The sequence below is a fragment of the Botrytis cinerea genome, chromosome 5 (genome assembly GCF_000143535.2).
Source record: "Botrytis cinerea B05.10 chromosome 5, complete sequence".
Lineage (NCBI taxonomy): Eukaryota > Fungi > Ascomycota > Leotiomycetes > Helotiales > Sclerotiniaceae > Botrytis > Botrytis cinerea.
Genome location: NC_037314.1, coordinates 260,110 through 278,183, shown reverse-complemented (window position 1 = coordinate 278,183; position 18,074 = coordinate 260,110). Strand labels below are relative to the sequence as shown.

General features: G+C 44.7%; 3 protein-coding genes across 3 annotated transcripts; 1 reads left to right on the top strand and 2 right to left on the bottom strand.

Moving 5' to 3' along the window:
* Positions 1–286: 286 nt before the first annotated feature.
* Bchhk2 lies at positions 287–9,208 on the bottom strand. Its single transcript, XM_001551990.2, has 2 exons — positions 1,384–9,208; positions 287–1,293 (listed from the first exon to the last, which is right to left on the bottom strand). Exons 1-2 carry the CDS (start codon positions 7,495–7,497, stop codon positions 1,018–1,020), a joined length of 6,390 nt encoding a protein of 2,129 aa, XP_001552040.1. The 5' UTR covers positions 7,498–9,208; the 3' UTR covers positions 287–1,017.
* A 1,279-nt stretch (positions 9,209–10,487) lies between these two features.
* BCIN_05g00670 (hypothetical protein) lies at positions 10,488–15,365 on the top strand. The gene is made up of 4 exons (XM_024692800.1): positions 10,488–12,679; positions 12,818–13,089; positions 13,139–14,251; positions 14,306–15,365. The coding sequence occupies exons 1-4, from the start codon at positions 12,388–12,390 to the stop codon at positions 15,107–15,109; spliced, it is 2,481 nt and encodes an 826-aa protein (XP_024548582.1). The 5' UTR covers positions 10,488–12,387; the 3' UTR covers positions 15,110–15,365.
* A 720-nt stretch (positions 15,366–16,085) lies between these two features.
* On the bottom strand, positions 16,086–17,870 carry BCIN_05g00660 (hypothetical protein). The gene is made up of 3 exons (XM_001551986.2): positions 17,192–17,870; positions 16,822–17,127; positions 16,086–16,769 (listed from the first exon to the last, which is right to left on the bottom strand). Exons 1-3 carry the CDS (start codon positions 17,349–17,351, stop codon positions 16,465–16,467), a joined length of 771 nt encoding a protein of 256 aa, XP_001552036.2. The 5' UTR covers positions 17,352–17,870; the 3' UTR covers positions 16,086–16,464.
* Between the last annotated feature and the right edge of the window lie 204 nt (positions 17,871–18,074).

Sequence of the window (18,074 nt, the reverse complement as noted above, 5' to 3'; positions counted from 1 at the left end):
ACACAACTTGCAACACTAAAGACCCGACCAGTCACTCATACGGATTCAAACACAACCGTACTCAACTTGCTCCGGTCTCCTGAATTGCTAATCGAGATCAAAACATCCAATTACTCCTTACACACCCTGCCAAGCGCCATCGTAGAGTCTACCTATCATCGTGAACACTTGTGTCATTACGTAACCAATAAGACCTTCTCGTTTCCCCACATTCAACACCGCGGCGGTCCGTAGCCTTCGCCCCGAGGCTAGCTTGAACTTTGTTCAGTTTGTTTCCAGTTTCGAATGCAGCCTAGATTTCAAGGCCATAATATTCACTCAAGTAGCAACCACTTCGTACCTAGCAATAATGCCCTTCCAATCTATCTACATCGCCAAACACACTACAGGTGCTCACATCATCCAATATCAAGCATCAAACCGTACCTCCACGCACACAACACAGCAAAACACAACACAGATACCATATCATATCATAACACCGAATCATGAACCAAAACATAATAAATTCGCTCACAAAATCATCGCCATCGTATGATTCGTATCGATCGCCCTCGAGCGAGGTACCCTACGCTATCTATGTTTCAAAAACTAAAAGTCCTTAGACAGATAGACAGACAGACGCAATCCACATTATCCATAATATAATTTACATATCCGTCTTCATCCATTTTCGTCTTTCCCATTCATTCATCCCCGCTCCACCCTCTACATCCGCACAGTGGTAGCCCCCGTGCATTAAATACCCCTTGCGCTCTGCCACATGAAAATGTCCCATTTTGGATATGAAAGGGTAAAACGAAGAAAACAAGTAGCCGAAGAAAAAGAAAGTGAAAAACGCCAAGCAATGCACCGCTCATTAAGAACCAGATACTCAAGAAAGAAATCAAAAGTATTAGTAACATTTCAACTCATAAATATCCCTTTATCTTTTCCCTTCCTCTCCTCTTCCCATTCCCTCCATCTCTTCTCATCCCCATCTCTCTCCATCTCTTCTCATCCCCATCTCTCTCCATCTCACGACGCTTTCTTTGGCACTTTCATCAACGCACCTCCCAAATCCCCTGCCTCCGGATCAAGTAAGGAACTCATCGCTTTACTCAACTCTTTAAAATCCACCGGTTTAGTCACATAACTATTGAAGCCAGCCTGAACACACTTTTCCAGCACATCCGCCATTACATTTGCACTTAAAGCGATAATGGGCATTTTCGTGGTTGATCCTTGGCTCTCCCATTCGCGAATTTCGCGACAGGTTTGATAGCCGTCCTTCCGGGGCATGTGAAGATCGCACTTTTGGGCGTGTTAGTTTGTGGCAGGTTAAGAGAGGGGAACTGATTTGTCATGATATGGGATGGTAGTGGGGAGGAAGGAAATACATACCAAGATCAAAGAATAAAATCCATGCGGTTTGCTGAATACTTTCTCTGTACATTCCACACCATCCATTGCTAATTCCACCGCAATTCCAACTTTACTCAAAAACTTCAAGAGAACTTTTTGATTGACCAAGTTATCTTCTACTAACAGAACCTTAAGTCCCTTGTTTCCAAGGCGCTGACCCACATCCAAATAATGTTGTTTCTGACTGGCGACTTGTTGCTGGGCACTCGAACGATTACGATCAGTACTTAAATCTCTCTCTTTATCAGGGTCGAAGATAACTGCAAATCTGGACGGTTTAACGGGTTTGTATATGAATGTAAGCCGATTATCTTTAGCCATTTGATCGTAGTCGTATGACTGAGCCATCTTGATGACTTCTTGTCTCTGTACAGGATCTGATAGGACAACAATTGAAGTCTGAGGCAACATCACCGATGCGATGAGTTTATCAATCAGCTGTACTATTTCTTCCGCCGAGCCAAGATTCAAGACAATGTGTGTAAAATTGACAGAGTCATCTCCGCTAATAAGAACTCTAGCCTCCTCGACACTTGCAAGTGGAGTAATTTGATGAGGAACATCTTTTGGTAAAGTGATTTCGATATGCTGTCTCGTCGCCTCGCGACTATGAGTTTGCGGACAAATGAGTAGGATCGAATACATAGGAGGTCGGAAATGCTTCAAGTCATGGGAGAATTCATTATCTAGACGAGTAGTATGTGACTCTGGGAGGGTCGAGGCAGTATTTGCAGGAGTCGACGAAGGTGTAGATTCAAGCAGCGGTGAAGGTGACGGGGAGTGCTTCTCGGGAAGTTCTAATTTCATGTTTTCTGGAGTACTTGATCGAGCGGCCTCGCCAAAATGAGACAGACTCTGATTGACAGAAGAAGCAGAAGATCTATCTGTGAAACGAGTTCGACCGGAATAACTAGAGTTAGATGGTTCTGAGCTATTGGACGACAGTACAGCTGGCGAGCCTGCACTTGATTCAGTCTTTGGACTATCCATGAAGATACCAGGAGAATTCAACAGCCTGCTAACTAAGAGCGGGTTACTGGAAGCCTGCTTGGAAGCAATTTGTGATTTGATGATGTTGGGTGTCGATGATGCTGAAGTCACTTTGCTCAGCTGAGGTGTTGTGAGTGGCTCTGGATGATCATCTTCAGTGGGCAGTCCGAACTTTGCAGTAAAAGTGAAGGTAGATCCTTTACCAGGCACCGCAGTACCTTGCATCTTGCCATTATGTAACTGTACCAGTTGTCTCGAAATAACCAATCCTAAGCCACTTCCACCATGTTGTCTTGTGCTACTACCATCAATTTGACTGAAAGGCTTGAAGATGAGATCCGCCTCTTCCTTGGTGAATCCTCTTCCCGTGTCCACAATAGAGTACTCAAGCATTATTTCATTGACCAACGGCGGTGAATCAGCGTCTGTGTATACCCTGCATCTAGTAAACACTTCACCAACAGTTGTGAATTTGATTGCGTTGCCGATAACGTTGAGTAAAACTTGACGGATACGGAATTTATCTCCCTTCACCATTTCAGGCACATCGACATCGACGATGTAATTAAGTTCCAGCCGTTTAGTGATAGCCATGGTAGAAACCATTTCATTGACTTCCTCGACTAGAGAACGTGTGTGGAACCACTCGTATGACAATTTCATCATACCTGCATCTACCTTGGAAAGATCCAGTATGTCGTTGATAATATTGAGTAAACTACTTGCACTGGATTGAATTGTATTCGTATAATCAAGCTGTTCGTCGTTGAGGGTGGTGTCTTGAAGGAAGCTTACCATCCCAGAAATACCGATCAAAGGTGTCCTGATTTCGTGAGACATATTGCTCAAGAACTTGCCCTTAGATTCCATGGCCTCCTTAAGTTTCGTTTCCAGTAATTTGTGATCATTAATATCCGTGCAAGCACCGAACCAGGAACCATCTCCACTTCCGAGGTTGATGTTATCAACTTCCACACATCGTACCAGGTGCCAGCGATACTCTCCAGTCTTCGACCTCAAACGAACTTCAGTGGTGTAAGAAAGTCTCCCGTTACCATCTGTAGTGACCTTAATGACGCCAGTTCTCGCCAACTCGGACAGATCTGCTGTGGCAAATTCATATACAGAACTGCTGCTCGAGCTATTGTTTCGCGACAAGGTTTGGTGGATTCCTTTCACGGTCTTTTCAGTCGGCGCTTCGGAAGGATCGGATGATTGCCCTGATTTACCACTCGAAGATGTATGAGATGGGTTCCTTGTCGGCTCGGCTGGTTTCTTTGGTCGAGTCGATGGAGTTGGCGGTCTTCCGATTGGAATTTGACACTTCGCAAGATCTTCTGGGTGCACGTAATCCATAAATCCAAGTCCCAAGGCATCATTGAAATCTTGTCCGGTATACGAAAGCCATTGCTCGTTTGCAAAGGTTACACCCTCATCCTCTGTTGCGGCAAAAATGATCTGAGGAATTAAATTTGCCAGTTGTCTGTGCTTAGCCTCAGATGCTTCTATTTCCTCTTGTCGTGCAGCTTTGACTTCCGCAATATGCTGGTCGTGAATATCCATATGAGAGCCGTACCATTGAACTATCACACCTCTTATATCTCGAGAGCCAACAGCACGAGTGTAGAACCAACGGTAGTTTCCGTCAAAACGTTTGATACGCACCTGCATAGAGAATTGCTCACCCGTCTTTACTGCATGCGTCCAGGCTTTCAAATAATCCTCTCTTTCTTCGGGGTGAATACTGCTCCATGGATCTTGGTATAACTCGGATACAGTTTGGCCGCGGTAGGTCAGATATCGACTGTTTACCCATACTATTTCTCCAGTCTGTGGCAATGCAACGAATACATGCGCAGGTAAAGAGTCCAACATCAAACCTTTCAGTCGGTCCGATGGTGGCGGCATATCTGTAGGTAAACTAGCATTTGATGACCCTTGGCGGGAAGGTTTGGGTACAGTAGGAGCTTTGATAGAGGAAGCCGATGTTGTCGGTAACGACTGGAAAGTGGCACCAAAGTCGGCACCGTATGAGTGTAGCTGTGTGTGCTGACGGTCAGACTTACCAGCACCATAGGAAGCGCCTCTTATTGCCTGTCGCCTAGGTGAATCGTGGGTGTTTTGACGTGGAGGACTGGGTTCACGGTTGTCTGAAGTCTCATTTGTAGCCTCTTTAGAAGATCTATTGTTACGAATTTCTGCCCCGGATGAATTGGATGAAGGTTGTGAGCCTTCTACGTCAGCTTTGGTCTTGGTTGAATTATCACCACCGTCGACTGAAGAAGCACTTTGTCCCAAAGGTCGATCATCAGCCTGATTTCGTGGTACCAACCGGGTCTCAGCGGGCGAAGTTTCTTTCGACGAGCGTCGAACACCCACCACGCTACTTCCTCCTGTATCCATGCGAGTTACACCCGGCCTCCTTGAGCTGAAGTATCCTTCATTTGAGATATATCCAGGACTGTCGCCGCTGGATTTTCTATCGAGCGTGAATCCCACACTACCGGGATCCCAGGACGGCGTACCACTTGGGGATGCATTGGCACTTCGAGATACTCCAGAATAATCGCTCGGGCTTGTCATGCTTCCTCCCGAGTGTTGACGCATACCCTCCTCGGCCGGCGAGTAAGCCACATTCCCGCTTGCTGCCAAAGACTGATCATGAACTTGTCGACCTCCCGCAGCAATAGCACCAAATCCAGTAGTATGTGGGCGTTTTCGAGACAGACCAGCGACCTCCGTTTCGAGATTGGAATAATGACGACAAAGGGAGAATGAAGTGGCCATGTGTGGCGAGAGGTGTTCTAGAGAGTGTCTAAGATTAGATGGATAAGGAATCACGGGGCTGAGGATTGAAAGAATTGCAATAGGGGCTCGCTTTTCCTTGATTGGTTCTGCCCCTTGTAACTTGGAAGAATCGGCGTATTTGGGTAACTGATCAACATTTTTACCACGACCTGCAGATTTTGATTCCATGGCGGCAGTATCTAACCGAAATGATTGTACTGGCTTTGAAAGTAAAGGATGGGTTAAAGGAATATGTAGAACGGTCCACGATCTATCGACTCCAATCGCCTCAACTTGTTGCATTTTAGAATAGTCCTGGGGTGTTTGATGTGGGTTGAATGTTTCTTCGTCTACAGTAGAATTCGCAAAGAAAGGATTGTCTGTTGTTTCCACTCTCACAGCCGGAGAAGGAGCTGGGGATTGTGACCATGGCGATGGTGGAGTTTGTTCGTATTCTTCATATCTTGGAAGTGGTAATGGAGGTGCTGCAGCATCTTGTGTGTTTTTGCCTTTTTCGCCAGATTGAAGACGGAAACTGCGACTTGATCGTTTGTTGGGTTTGGTTCCAAAGATAGATGAAACTTGTCCTCCCACTTCTGTCGCCTTGCCCTTTTTCAGTCGCTCGGGTGAATCTGCTTTTGAACCTAATATTGGTATGGTACTCTCGGTCCCCCTTTCTGAATCCGCCGGGTTGTTCAAGTATGGATAATCTCTCGTTAATGCAATGACTCTTTCCTTCTCCAGAACTCTCAATACACCACTACTATCAATCAATGGATCAGCTTCATAATCTAAGGCTTGTAAAACTGAAAATACACGTCCTTGCACATCTCTGTTTGATTGCTCAGCATCTTCCCAACTTGCAGTCGGTTTCTCGGCCTCAAATGCCATGTGGTCTTCTAGTGCCTGCAAACTGAGTTGCGCCTTTTGAAGTGTGCCTGTTCGTGGTGGTTGATCGGGTCGAGTAGAAACATAGCTCTTAGCGCGAGTGAGAGGGGAAGGTCGTGCAGTGAGATTTCTAGCAGTCTCGGGAAGGGATGCTGGGTCTCTCTTTGTTGCCTCATAGCTAGTGAATGAGTGTCTGCTAGGAAGTCCAGGTCGGGTCATAATGGCTTCCGGTGGTGAGTCACCAGATCCGTATCCTTCAGAAGCTGAAGTCTCGAGCGTGTCGCCGCTGCTACTGGGAATAAAACTGCTACCTCGTGGCAAATAGGCCAGACTTAACTCATCCTCTTCTGCTGCGTTAAAAGTTGCTTTTTGTCCCCAGGGAACATTTTCAATGTCTGTCGAATCTGCAGGCACAGAGAGCGTTACCCTGTCAGCCTTGTAGACATCTCTCATGATTTTTACCACCGTCGACCACCATGGATCAAGTCCAGGTTCGGCAGATAACATAAGACTAAGATCATAAAGATTCGGTGTTTCAAAAACTGAATCACGATTCGATAATTGTGAACCTGCTGGCTGAAAGTTGAGACCTGATACGGGGGTTATTGGCCCGGATAGAACATGATCGTGCGGTCCATCGTAGAAGGAACCACCGGCAAAATTTTCCGGATTTACAGTTGGTGAGAGTGCGGTAAAAGGGCGGTGGCCATTGTAGCTAAGTTGCCTTGGTGTTCGCATCGGTGGAAATGGATACGAAGGAGTTCTTGCATGCAATGCAGCTGGTGTTTCACCTCCCCTGATGGTCCTGACAGACTCGGTCGACGCTGTTTCCATACCAGATGGAATTGGACTAGCAAATGCTGCCTCTAATGATGGTGATATGGATTCTTCATGAATGGGGGATACTCGTGCCTTGAGACCAGCACTGCTTAGTGTCATTTTCCCTTGCAGCTCTTCTCTATCCTCCAATTGCTTGGCCAATCTCTCACGATGCTGATTCAATTGCATTTGCGCATTCATGGCTCGAAGCCGTTCCACCTCCTCGGCCGGGTCGTACAGCGGCATTGTCCCTGGGGGCAAGCTTAGCTTCCGACCGGGGGCAGGACTTCTGGACTCTCCTGTATGCACATTTTCTGAATTTTGAAGACTCGAAGATCCAACATCCTGAACCTCATTATCACTGGCCATTTCCACATCGCTGGATATTGAGGGTGCTTTTGCACCGGTAAGGATATCTGGCATCGAGTCCTTCGCCTTCGAATCTGATGAGCGTCTCTCTCTTAATCCATGTTGCGTCGGTGATGATGACGAGTGTAGCTGAGTGGGTGAGTTGTCAGTCTTGTCGTTGCCACTGGATCGTCGCGACCCAGGGCGTTTCTTTGAAGTTGGTGAGGACGGTTTGTCAAGAGGAGCGACTGAAGGTGGCATGCCGTCCTCCCTGGAAGACCCTCTTGCAAACCTCTGGCGCTATTTCGACCCCAGACAAAATAATATTGCGATCGCTAGTGAAACCGCCGCAGCGAGATTCTTCATTCGTGGAGATTTGGGGTTGTTATTGTTGATTTGGGGTTTGGTCTTGATTACCTTAGCACTTTAGTTGTGTAGTGCAAAGTGAAAGGCTTTATTAGTCGGGAAATGACGTAGAGGGCAGCAGATCGTAAGGCAATCCGGCAGGCCAAAATAGACGACAATTGAGAAATAACAAAATCAATACCAAGTTCAAAAGGCAAAATTCAAATCAATCTGGCGGGATGTTTTTTCCTTCCTCTCTTTATTATTCTGACTAAGACGTTGGATTCTTTGCAGAATTCAGGAAGAAATGAAAAAATTAAGTGGAAGGGGGGAGGGGGGGAGGGGGGAAAATGAATAAAAAATCAGGGCAAAATCTATTTCGAGGATTTCTAGAAGGTTTGATGTATGGTGGTGGCACCCAAGGAAGATAGATTGAAAGGGCACAGATGGGATGAGATGGGACGAGATGAGATGAGATGGGACGCTTCTCCTCTGAGAGTATGCCTACTGCTGCTTCTGTTGCTACTACGACCGCTGCGACTAGGTACAATCCCTAGTAGGGCGATAGGTGCTCTCTGTATGATGGATGTGCAAGGAATAGTGAAATAGTAGGGGTAAACCACAGCCAGGCAATTGATTCGATTGGGCCAAATTCGTTGTTAACAAGTTGCACGGAAACAAGGTTGGATGAATGGATCATGGGTGTAGTATATAATATACGCAGCAGACTAGCCTAACCTAATCTAACAGAACATATCGTGGGAGAGCGTGTTTGATTTGCATTTGAACGGCATCCCACCTGATTTCCATCGCGCACTCTACCCTCCGTATACCATAAATTGCACGTCTGCCATCAAGCATCGCATCTGGACGGTGTCAGGAAGAAGCTGGTCGACCGGCGGTAGTTGGACGAGAAAGCGAGTAAGGCCGTATACATGAGAGATGAGCCAAGGAAGATTTGATTTTCTGCGGAGAGTGTAGGATGTAAGATGTGCGACGTAGGTCGTCCATCACACAAGAATGAAGTGTCCATAATACTCTGTACTACCTACGCAGGACAAAGCTCACGTCTTCCTTTCTCCTCCCATGTCAATATTGGTTGGTTGGGGGGAGAGAGGGGGGACCTTTTTTTTTCTTACAGCTGGTGCAGAGTGGTGCAGGAAAACCCACAAAATCCCTTGTACACGAGACCGTTGGAAAATGGAAACACAAGACGGGAACAGTGGGTACGTGGTATGTAGGGCATTGCTTCTAGATGTTTTGAAGCCTTTTGCTAGCCGTGGGAGCGTGAAGACGGATTCAGCACTCAGACTTTCAGACGTGCGGGATCTAAGGCTCTCAGACGTTCGAAAGACGGGTGGTGATTGGAGTCGACAGGTTGGAATCGGAGGAATAGGTTGTGTACGGGGCCTGGTTTTATATTCTGAATAGAGGCTGGATGGCGAGAAAGGACTGGCTGAACCACCATTCGTCGAGCTGGAGCAATTTCATTTCATGCTTGTATCTATGGAATATTAATTCGTACAGTCAACTCAGCAAGAACGATAAGAAGTATAGAAGTATAGAAGTATATATGTATGAGTGACGACGAGTGGCTTTTATCAGCCGTTGAACACCTGCCGATACCTGATCGTTCCATCCCTCTCCCATGGTTCTTTTGATAGTGTGAAGACTACTCGGCAAGTGTTCTAATAGCTCACGTTGCCCATTCTACCTGCTGCTGCTCTACTAATCTACTACTTCATAACTACCCACGGATTAACACCAGCGCACTCACACTTCATCAATCCCCCTGTGTTTCAAGTCTTCGCAGCTCATCCGTAAGCAAGCACATAGGGTTTGTCGAAAGAACAACATACATGTGCCAAGCATGCGTAGTGATGGCAACATGAATGCTTCCTCCTCCCGACCGGGTATATCACACACATACTAATCAATACATGGCGTGTCAATGACCGCTTGAATGCGACCAAAGGGGGAAATCCGGCACGCACAAAAGAAAGCGTCTGTCCCATTCATTATTATGGACGACGGATGGATGGATGGAAGGAAAAATGCATCCCAAATTCCATTCCACATTCGGCGATAACGAGAGCGGGCAGAGAAGTTTTTGTGGATCGTAAATTTCCACATGGCATGTTTTTCCATCACACGCTTCGCATTTCTACAGAGATATCCCTTGGAAGAGCCTCATAGGGCCGTGGCACGAAGACAGAGTTATGGGCTAGCCGGCGACTAGGGACCTACTGGTATGGTACCGGGAAGTATTGTAGTTGTCGCCGAGTTGGTATTGTGTAAGGAATATTATATACGGCATTGCAATGATCTGGTGCAGATTCCTCCCTTGCGTTATGATCACTCTTTGGCGCAGAGCATCGCAGCATCGCGCGACGAACCAAGAAAATGCTGCTTTTGCTTTTGCTTGTGCTTGTGCTTGTGCTTTTGCTTTTGCTTTTGCTTTTGCTTTTGGTGTGAGTAATCGTCAAACATACTTGGTATGATGGAATGTTCGCACAGCTCACGACCTGGATATTTCCATGCACAAAGCGATTCGTCATAGTGGCAGCATGGACAGAAGCGTATAGACAGATATTCCATCGTTTCAAGGAACCGCTCGATCGATAACTGTTGACAAGTTGCAAGCATACAAGACAACCGCAATATAATCAAAACAACAATGCCATCAATTCATATATATACACATATCTACCTCCGCGCACATCCACACACACACACACACCTCCACAAGCAAGAGAAGAAAAAAATCAAAAATTGCAAAGGGGGAAAAACACACGGAAGGGCTCTCTCCCATTTACGCCAATGATATATTTCCAAATCCCAAAAAGGACCCTGAAAAAGGAACTCTGACGAAAGAAGCTGCATGATGACTTCATATGTCTTACCCTGCTGCATCTGCTGGCCAATGAGCTTGCTTCCTGCGTACGCTCCCCTGAAAATGGGCGGAGTGTCATAAAGTTGTATCATGGCATTAATGTGAGGCATTGACATAAGGTTAAGGCACCAACATAAGTAAGGCATGGGACAGTCAGCAAAAAAGGTCGGAGGCACGGTAAGGAAGGCAAGGCAAGGTTGAATTGGATGGTTATGCAATTGTGCTCGAGTCGTATATATCTATAGAGCCGTGTAAGGAAATGGCCGGAGCATGTTGATACGAAGCGGTCCTTTCCCTGCAAAGAATTGGCCGTCTCATCTGGTGTTATGGATAGAGCGGTCTTGCCTACGACTCCCATAGAAGCAGCAGTAACCTTATTGAATCATCACGAAAACAGGAAGCGTCAACCCATCAGCACCCCTCCCAAGTGTCAATCCTCTGGAAAAGGAAAGAAATGCCCAGATCTTTTCCCCCTTCCAGATTGCTCAGGGGTTTTCGATGAACGTTCCAATTTCACAAAGTGAAAGCAAATCGATCGCTTGTGCCATCTCCATAGTTATAGTATATATGGTAAGCCGATTCGTCGATGGATTGATTGCCAGGTTCCAATTCGGGGAGAGGAAGAACGCACGCACGCACGCACGCCCGCCCGCCCCGTAGGAAAGAAAACATAAATGACGAGGCTGTCGCCAATTCCGCTGCGTCAAGGTCTTCCTTGGGAACCCGCGAATACTCGTACGATGGTGCACATACTGCGCGCCAAGTGTAGGAAGCAATCAATCCCGAATGAATGCCGTGTAATTAAGTTGGGAGGCACGTCGTAGGCTAATTGTCTGTGAGAACGCTGTAGCCGCAGGGAAGCAGCAAGATACGGTGTGTGTGGGTGGTGTGTGTATGGATGTATATATTTATTAGATGAACCGATAGAAAGCGGCTGGTGTCTGTCTCGCCCCAAAAGAAAACACATGCTTTCGGGGATTTGACGATTGCGATGCCATGCGATGCGATGCGATGGGATGAGGGAAAAGCACAGGCAGGACTCCTCCGTGTAGGTCAACGTTGCCAAGGTGCCGATGAAGATTACTTGCTCGGTCGGGATCACGGGATGGCTCACAAGTACCATGAGTAAGAATATACGATTGGAGTCAACATCAACATCAACGTCAACGTCAACGTCAACGCCAACACCAACTTCATTTCCCATTTCTTCCGTCTACGGGCACCAGTGATTATTTACATCGTCGGAAGCTTTCTTGTTGTCGGAGTTAGTCGGCTTTGCGAATTGCCGGTCATGGTTCACCAAGCAAGAGCTAAGAATGATCTTGATAGAGTTTTGTCTGTGTCGGTGAGAAGGTTTCTCAATTCTACAATCGCCGGCGCACCGTCCGTGAATGAGATTTGATTCCTGATTCCATACAGATCAAGCATTGGACGACATGTTTTGCCAAGGGTTCGTTCGGATCTATCCACCGGCTCTTCCTTTCCTAATTTGGCTGTTTCAAGGTCCCGATAAGGAAAGAAGCTCTCCCCGCTTTCTGGTGTTCTGCATTGATTCCCCTTCCCCTTCCCCTTCCCCAGCCATTCCATATCGTAAACGCCCTCTATATCAATCAGCATTGAGCATCCAACCTTGTGTTCAACCTTCTCACTTCTTCTCTTTTGCTCAATTTTGAATCTTTTAAGGGGGTTTGTTATTCATCGTCACAATCTCCGACGATCTGGCGCGCAGGCAAAAGAAGTCCGCTGCTGCAAGACCAAGATCTTATCCGCAACGTCTTCCTCATTCCACGCCTCCACCTGCATCATCGCTGATCACAAGAATACGAGCCAAAACGAAAGCCGAGAACACTTTTGCAAATTTTGTTGTTCCCCTGGCTGGACTTTTAACCGCGGTGTCGACGCGTCTATACGATATGGGTGCTTCTACCAAGAAGCCGCATGCACAAGGGCATGTTGGCGTAGCAGAACGAGTGTTAAATATGTGCTCTTCGTCTCCGAGACAAGTAAGCGACGAGGACTCGGAAGAGGCGCCGCTTCTTCGAAAAGAAGCCAGTGGTTCCGAGCACTCATCTGATTCCGCTTCGGGCTCTTGGAAAGCCAAAAGTCAGAAGGCGAAATTGAGATGGTTTATTCATAGCACTTTGGGGGTCGTGGGAGTTTTGTTGGTAACGATTGTGATTATTACCGCTTCTCTATTCTTCACCGGTATGGATATCTATTTTCCTCACGCACCATGACATTGCCCCCATCCAGCTCTATAATTCGAGAATACCCTCGGCTCCACCTTCTTATAGGAGTATGCCTAGATGAAACGCGATCACTGACTTTTATATCCACGCTTAGTTCGCTCGCCTCAAAAGCAAATCCTTCAGCAAAGCACATGCGACTCCGCAGCATGCGTTCACGCCGCTTCCGAAATTCTAAACAACCTTTCTCCCAAATATACAGAGCTTGATGCGTGTTCGAATTTCGAAGAACTAGTCTGTGGTGGATGGAGAGATCATCACGATCTGAGACCCGATCAAGGTGATGCCTTTACAGGAACAATCATGAGTGAGAATTCACAAACTTTGTTGAGGCACATACTTGAAGGAGATTATCCCAAAGAATCTAAAGTGAGCATTTTCCAACATCAGCCATAAAACGTAACTAATTGTATGACAGCACTCGAGCTTCTCTCCCGCCATGTTATCATCATCTCCCGCTTCAGTGGACGAAGAGAATTTTGATAAACTCAAGGCAGGCTACAATGCATGCATGAATGAAACCAAGATTAAGACTGTTGGCATCACTCCTTTACAAGAAATAACGAAGCAATTGACCGATATGTTTTCGGTTCAAGGCGACAAGCACTTGCTCATGAAGTCAGAGGACCATAGTAGTCTCACAGACACTATAGAATACATGGCTAAATTGGGATCTTCGGCACTTATATCATCTGGCACCGGACCTGATGACAAAGACCCCGACACCGTCATCGTCCAGGTAGCACCTCCTTATAGAATCGGTCTCCCATCTAAAGAGTATTACGATAATGAAAAGGTAGTAAACGATTATACTCAGACTATTGCACAAGTCATCCCCAAGTTTCTACCAGAGCATCAAAACAGCAAGGGTCTTCATCGTGACAGCATTGCTGCACAAGACAAAGCAGCAGACCTTGCCCGTGATGTAGTTGCTCTTGAGAAGAAATTAGCTGCTGCCTCTCCAAACAATGAAGACAGGGACGACGTTACAAAAACTTACAACCCAATGTCACTTCAAGAGGCTGACAAACTGACTCCACAAATTCATCTCTCTAAAATCATTCATAGTTTGATTCCTGCAGATGTTCATCTTGATCGATTGATCATTGCATCGCCAAGTTACATGCACGCATTAGCAGACGTACTAAAGACTACTCCAAAGGAAACATTACAAACATACTTCGTATGGAAGCTCATTCAGACATTCTACACAGAGATTGAAGCAGATGAGCTAAAACCTTATCGAAAATTTATCAATGAGCTTCAAGGGAAGGATGCGGATTCTCAACCAGAACGATGGAGAACTTGCGTGTCACATGTTGACGATGGACTCGGTTGGATTTTGAGTCGATTCTTCGTAGAGAAGGCCTTTTCTGCTGATGCCAAGGACTTTGGAGATCAGATTGTCTCTGATATCAAAGAGATGTTTATTGAGAAACTCAAGGCAACTACATGGATGGATGATAGTGTCATTGATTTGGGCATTGAGAAAGTACACAAGATCGTTCAGAAGATCGGATATCCTACACAGGTATGTTTAATGTCTAAAACGAGAAGATAATTTATATACTGATGAATGAAATAGAGCCCCGATATTATGGATCCGGAGAACCTTCGCAGTTACTACCAATCTGTTCAGGTATCGCAATCGGCTTATTTCAAGAACTCCTTGAATATGAGACGATTTGATATTGCGCGTGAATGGTCAAGTCTGGGAAAGCCAGTTGATAGAAATGAATGGGGTATGACAGTACCAACAGTGAATGCTTATTATAACCCACCCGGAAACGAAATTGTTTTCCCAGCCGGTATAATGCAATTCCCAGTCTTCGACGTAGCCGTTCCTCAATATCTGAGTTACGGTGCTTTTGGTGCTGTTTCCGGACACGAATTATCTCATGCATTTGATTCTACAGGTCGTCATTATGATCAAAATGGCAACTATACTGATTGGTGGACACCATCTACAGTAGCTGCATTCAAAGAGCGTGCACAATGTTTCATCGACCAATACAGTAATTACAGCATTCCCGGTCCAGATGACAAACCTCTTTACGTCAATGGCAAACTCACCTTGGGTGAAAACATCGCAGATGCCGGAGGACTTTCTGCCTCTTTCGCTGCATGGAAGAAACGTCAAGGGGAGAGTAATGAGAAGAATCAAAATCTTCCAGGATTATCAGAGCATTTCTCGCAAGATCAATTGTTCTTTGTTAGTTATGCTAACTGGTGGTGCGGAAAGACTACTAAGGAAACGGCAATTAATAGACTCTATACCGATCCACATGCACCAAAGTGGGCAAGAGTATTGGGTACAATGGCTAATAGTCGAGAATTTAAGGAGGCTTTTAGTTGTAAGGAGAAGGAACCAGTATGTAAGTTGTGGTAGGGGAATTTGGGAGTAAGGGTTTTGATGGGATGATTGAAATGGGTGTTGGGTTGTAGGAGTTGTATTATGGAATTGGATGGACAAATTGTATATTGGTATATGTGTATGGTTATGAGTATGGGTACGGGGGATATGATTCGATTGGAATGGAAACAGGATTGGGATAGGTAACAAAGAGGGGTAGGGTCATTGGATGACGATTGCACATGTACGAATATATTATATGCACAGAAACTGAGTTTATTATTGTTCATTATTGTGATGATTATTTTTGTGAATGTGTTAGTAGAGATTTGTTGTATTGGCAGTGATAGGTAGGTAGGGGGTAGGTATCGATACTGAAGAGTTCAAAGTAGAAAAGGAGTGTAATGTTTTGTTTTGAGTCGGTTGTTGATATTAGTATTAGTGATGATTGTAATACGACTGTTGTATGCGGTATAGTATTAGGGGGGTATGGATTAGGACTATCATTCAAGTTTATGAATAATAGTTAATAGTTAATTTAGTAATGTAATGAGTATTTTAGGAATGAGTATATTGTGTGCGGTATCTAATATTTAATATCTGATATTTGACATTCGGTATTTGGTCACTGAAAAGTGATGATGATTAATTGATATAATATCGATTCTATATACTTATTATTCTTTCTTATTGCTTGTTGGTCGTTGGGTGTTGGGTGTTGGTTGGTATTGGTATTGGTATTGGTATTGGTATTGGTATTGGTATTGGTATTGTATCTTTGAGGGAGGAAAGAGGAGGGGAGAGGAGGGGAGAGGAGAGAGATAGAATAAATTATATAAATAGGATAGAATAGTAGTAGGATAGGAAAGAGAGAGTAAAACGAAATCGAAATCGAAATCGAAATCGAAAGAAAAAGGAAAATGTAATATAGCGGAATCATAATCATCTAATAAAGTGAAACAAGAGAGAAGCGTAATAAGAGCTTTATATAAAATGAATATGTCCAGGAACTTGCTAATGTAATATCTAATATTGTATTATCAGAGACTAATAATAATAACTTATAATACAATAATCGAATACGTGATTTTGAGAAATCATATTGCTATAGAGAGAATGATTTGAGAATGATTTGGGTTGAAATTAAGATTTATTTCCGATACATCTGCTTTCAAAATACAATTTATGATCCATTCGCTACCCAAACACCATCCCAAAGCCAAAACCCCCCAAAAACATCATTGTCGTATACTCGTGCATGTTATATCATGACAACGCAAAATCATAATACATATTCTCTTGTCTCCACGTCGACGAAAGTTCCTACATCACTTGAGAGCATCATGTCCATTCCTTGCTAAACTAGACGCATATTCCTCCATCAGATTACTTCAATATCGAGAAGACCCCAAACCTAATTTCTGTTTCTTGATTCGTGGAATGATTCCAATTAAGAGTAATACAGCACAAACAATAACTGCCCAACTCTTGATATGCAATGCGTTAACATTAAAAGGTGTCCATGTCGCCGCGGCGATTGTAGCGAGCATTAGGAGAAGAACGAGGTATCCACTCAATCGATGATATTTATAAATAGATTTTGCGGTTGAAATATCGCCATATAGAGAGGGGGTAAAGTATTGAGTGAAGCCGACTAGAGATTGAATTAAGAGGAGTATATAAGTTATCAGACCAACTAAAATCATTAGTATTATTTCAAGAAGCAAGATCTGATTAGAAATACATACGAATAGCATGTGCTGATTCAAAATGCGTTCCATTGTGTGCGAATTTGTTGACTTCGATAACGACAAGACCGGCGATTAGGAGACTACTAGATAATGCATTTATTCCTGCATGTGCAATGGTACCCTGACGTTTCTGTGTAGCGGTGTGTGTAGGTTGTAGAATGAGAATTCCTTGGGTAAGAACCAAGAGGGCGGCAGAATTCAGGAGAGGATGTGCTGAGAAGAGTATCAATGGGGAGAGAAATATGCTAGCCCAGACATGAGCTACGAGGAGGATAAGCCCGACTTGAGTGATAATTGCTGTACCTATTTGAGAATTCGTGTTAGTTATCGCTATTTGTTGAATTGGATGATGTGAAGGGTTAAATACCAAGTACGAGATTCCAAAGCAGTGGACGACCTTCCTGTTGTGATGCATCGCCGGCTCTTCCGATTAAAGGCTCATCTTCTCCATAGCCAGCTTCGTAAGGATCTTGAAGTTCTCCTGAAGCTACTCGAGGATTTTGTGGGATTCCAGTTGCGGATGCCATATTGTTGATATTTTGGATCAGAATGGTTGTTCTCAAATGCTTGATGTATGTATTTCGGACTGAGATTGAGAGAGATAGAGAGTGAAAACAAACGAACGATAATCTTGCAAGATGTTTGTCCTACCTATATGAATACCTGGTGCACATCAGATCCAAGGCAGCGTCAAACAATAAACATTACATGGATTCAGATCGTCAATTGTTTGTAGTACGATTAAAAGTAGTATCATGGCGTCAATGAATTCGGATTGCGGGGAGGGAGAACCAATCATTGAGCTTGGTTCTGTAAGCACTTTCTATGTTAAGATATGGAGACGTTCATCACGAAGTCCGGTCGCATATTGCGCAATGATCATTGCTCTGGTGGTAGCTGTTATTGATATACGAGGACTATATGTAGGAAGGAGGAAAAAGTAAAGAGGAAAAAGTAAGGAGTAAGAGTCAAGAGAAAGAGTCAAGAGAAAGAGTCAAAAGTAAAGAGTAAAGAGAAAGAGTAAAGAAGGGGAACTACTAGAATACTAGCTATGCATACCTAGGTACTATATATACACGTATGTATGTATTATATCTTTAATCTATCAATCTACCGAGCAGGTATGAAGTGAAGCGAGGCGAAGTGAAATGCAATCAATCAATAAGCTGCAGAAGGCCAAAATGAGATATAACAAGTAGGTACACCAGGCCGTAGAATGTCCGTATCAGCTTTGAGTCTAATTCTCATCG

Coding starts and splice junctions, on each gene's coding strand:
- Bchhk2 (XM_001551990.2), bottom strand. CDS start 7,497: ATGCCACCTTCAGTCGCTCCTCTTGACAAACCGTCCTCACCAACTTCA. Junction 1,294..1,383: donor GATTTTATTCTTTGATCTTG/GTATGTATTTCC, acceptor CACGCCCAAAAG/TGCGATCTTCACATGCCCCG.
- BCIN_05g00670 (XM_024692800.1), top strand. CDS start 12,388: ATGGGTGCTTCTACCAAGAAGCCGCATGCACAAGGGCATGTTGGCGTA. Junction 12,680..12,817: donor CGCTTCTCTATTCTTCACCG/GTATGGATATCT, acceptor ATCCACGCTTAG/TTCGCTCGCCTCAAAAGCAA. Junction 14,252..14,305: donor AGATCGGATATCCTACACAG/GTATGTTTAATG, acceptor TGAATGAAATAG/AGCCCCGATATTATGGATCC.
- BCIN_05g00660 (XM_001551986.2), bottom strand. CDS start 17,351: ATGGCATCCGCAACTGGAATCCCACAAAATCCTCGAGTAGCTTCAGGA. Junction 17,128..17,191: donor GCTTTGGAATCTCGTACTTG/GTATTTAACCCT, acceptor ATTCTCAAATAG/GTACAGCAATTATCACTCAA. Junction 16,770..16,821: donor TGAATCAGCACATGCTATTC/GTATGTATTTCT, acceptor TAATGATTTTAG/TTGGTCTGATAACTTATATA.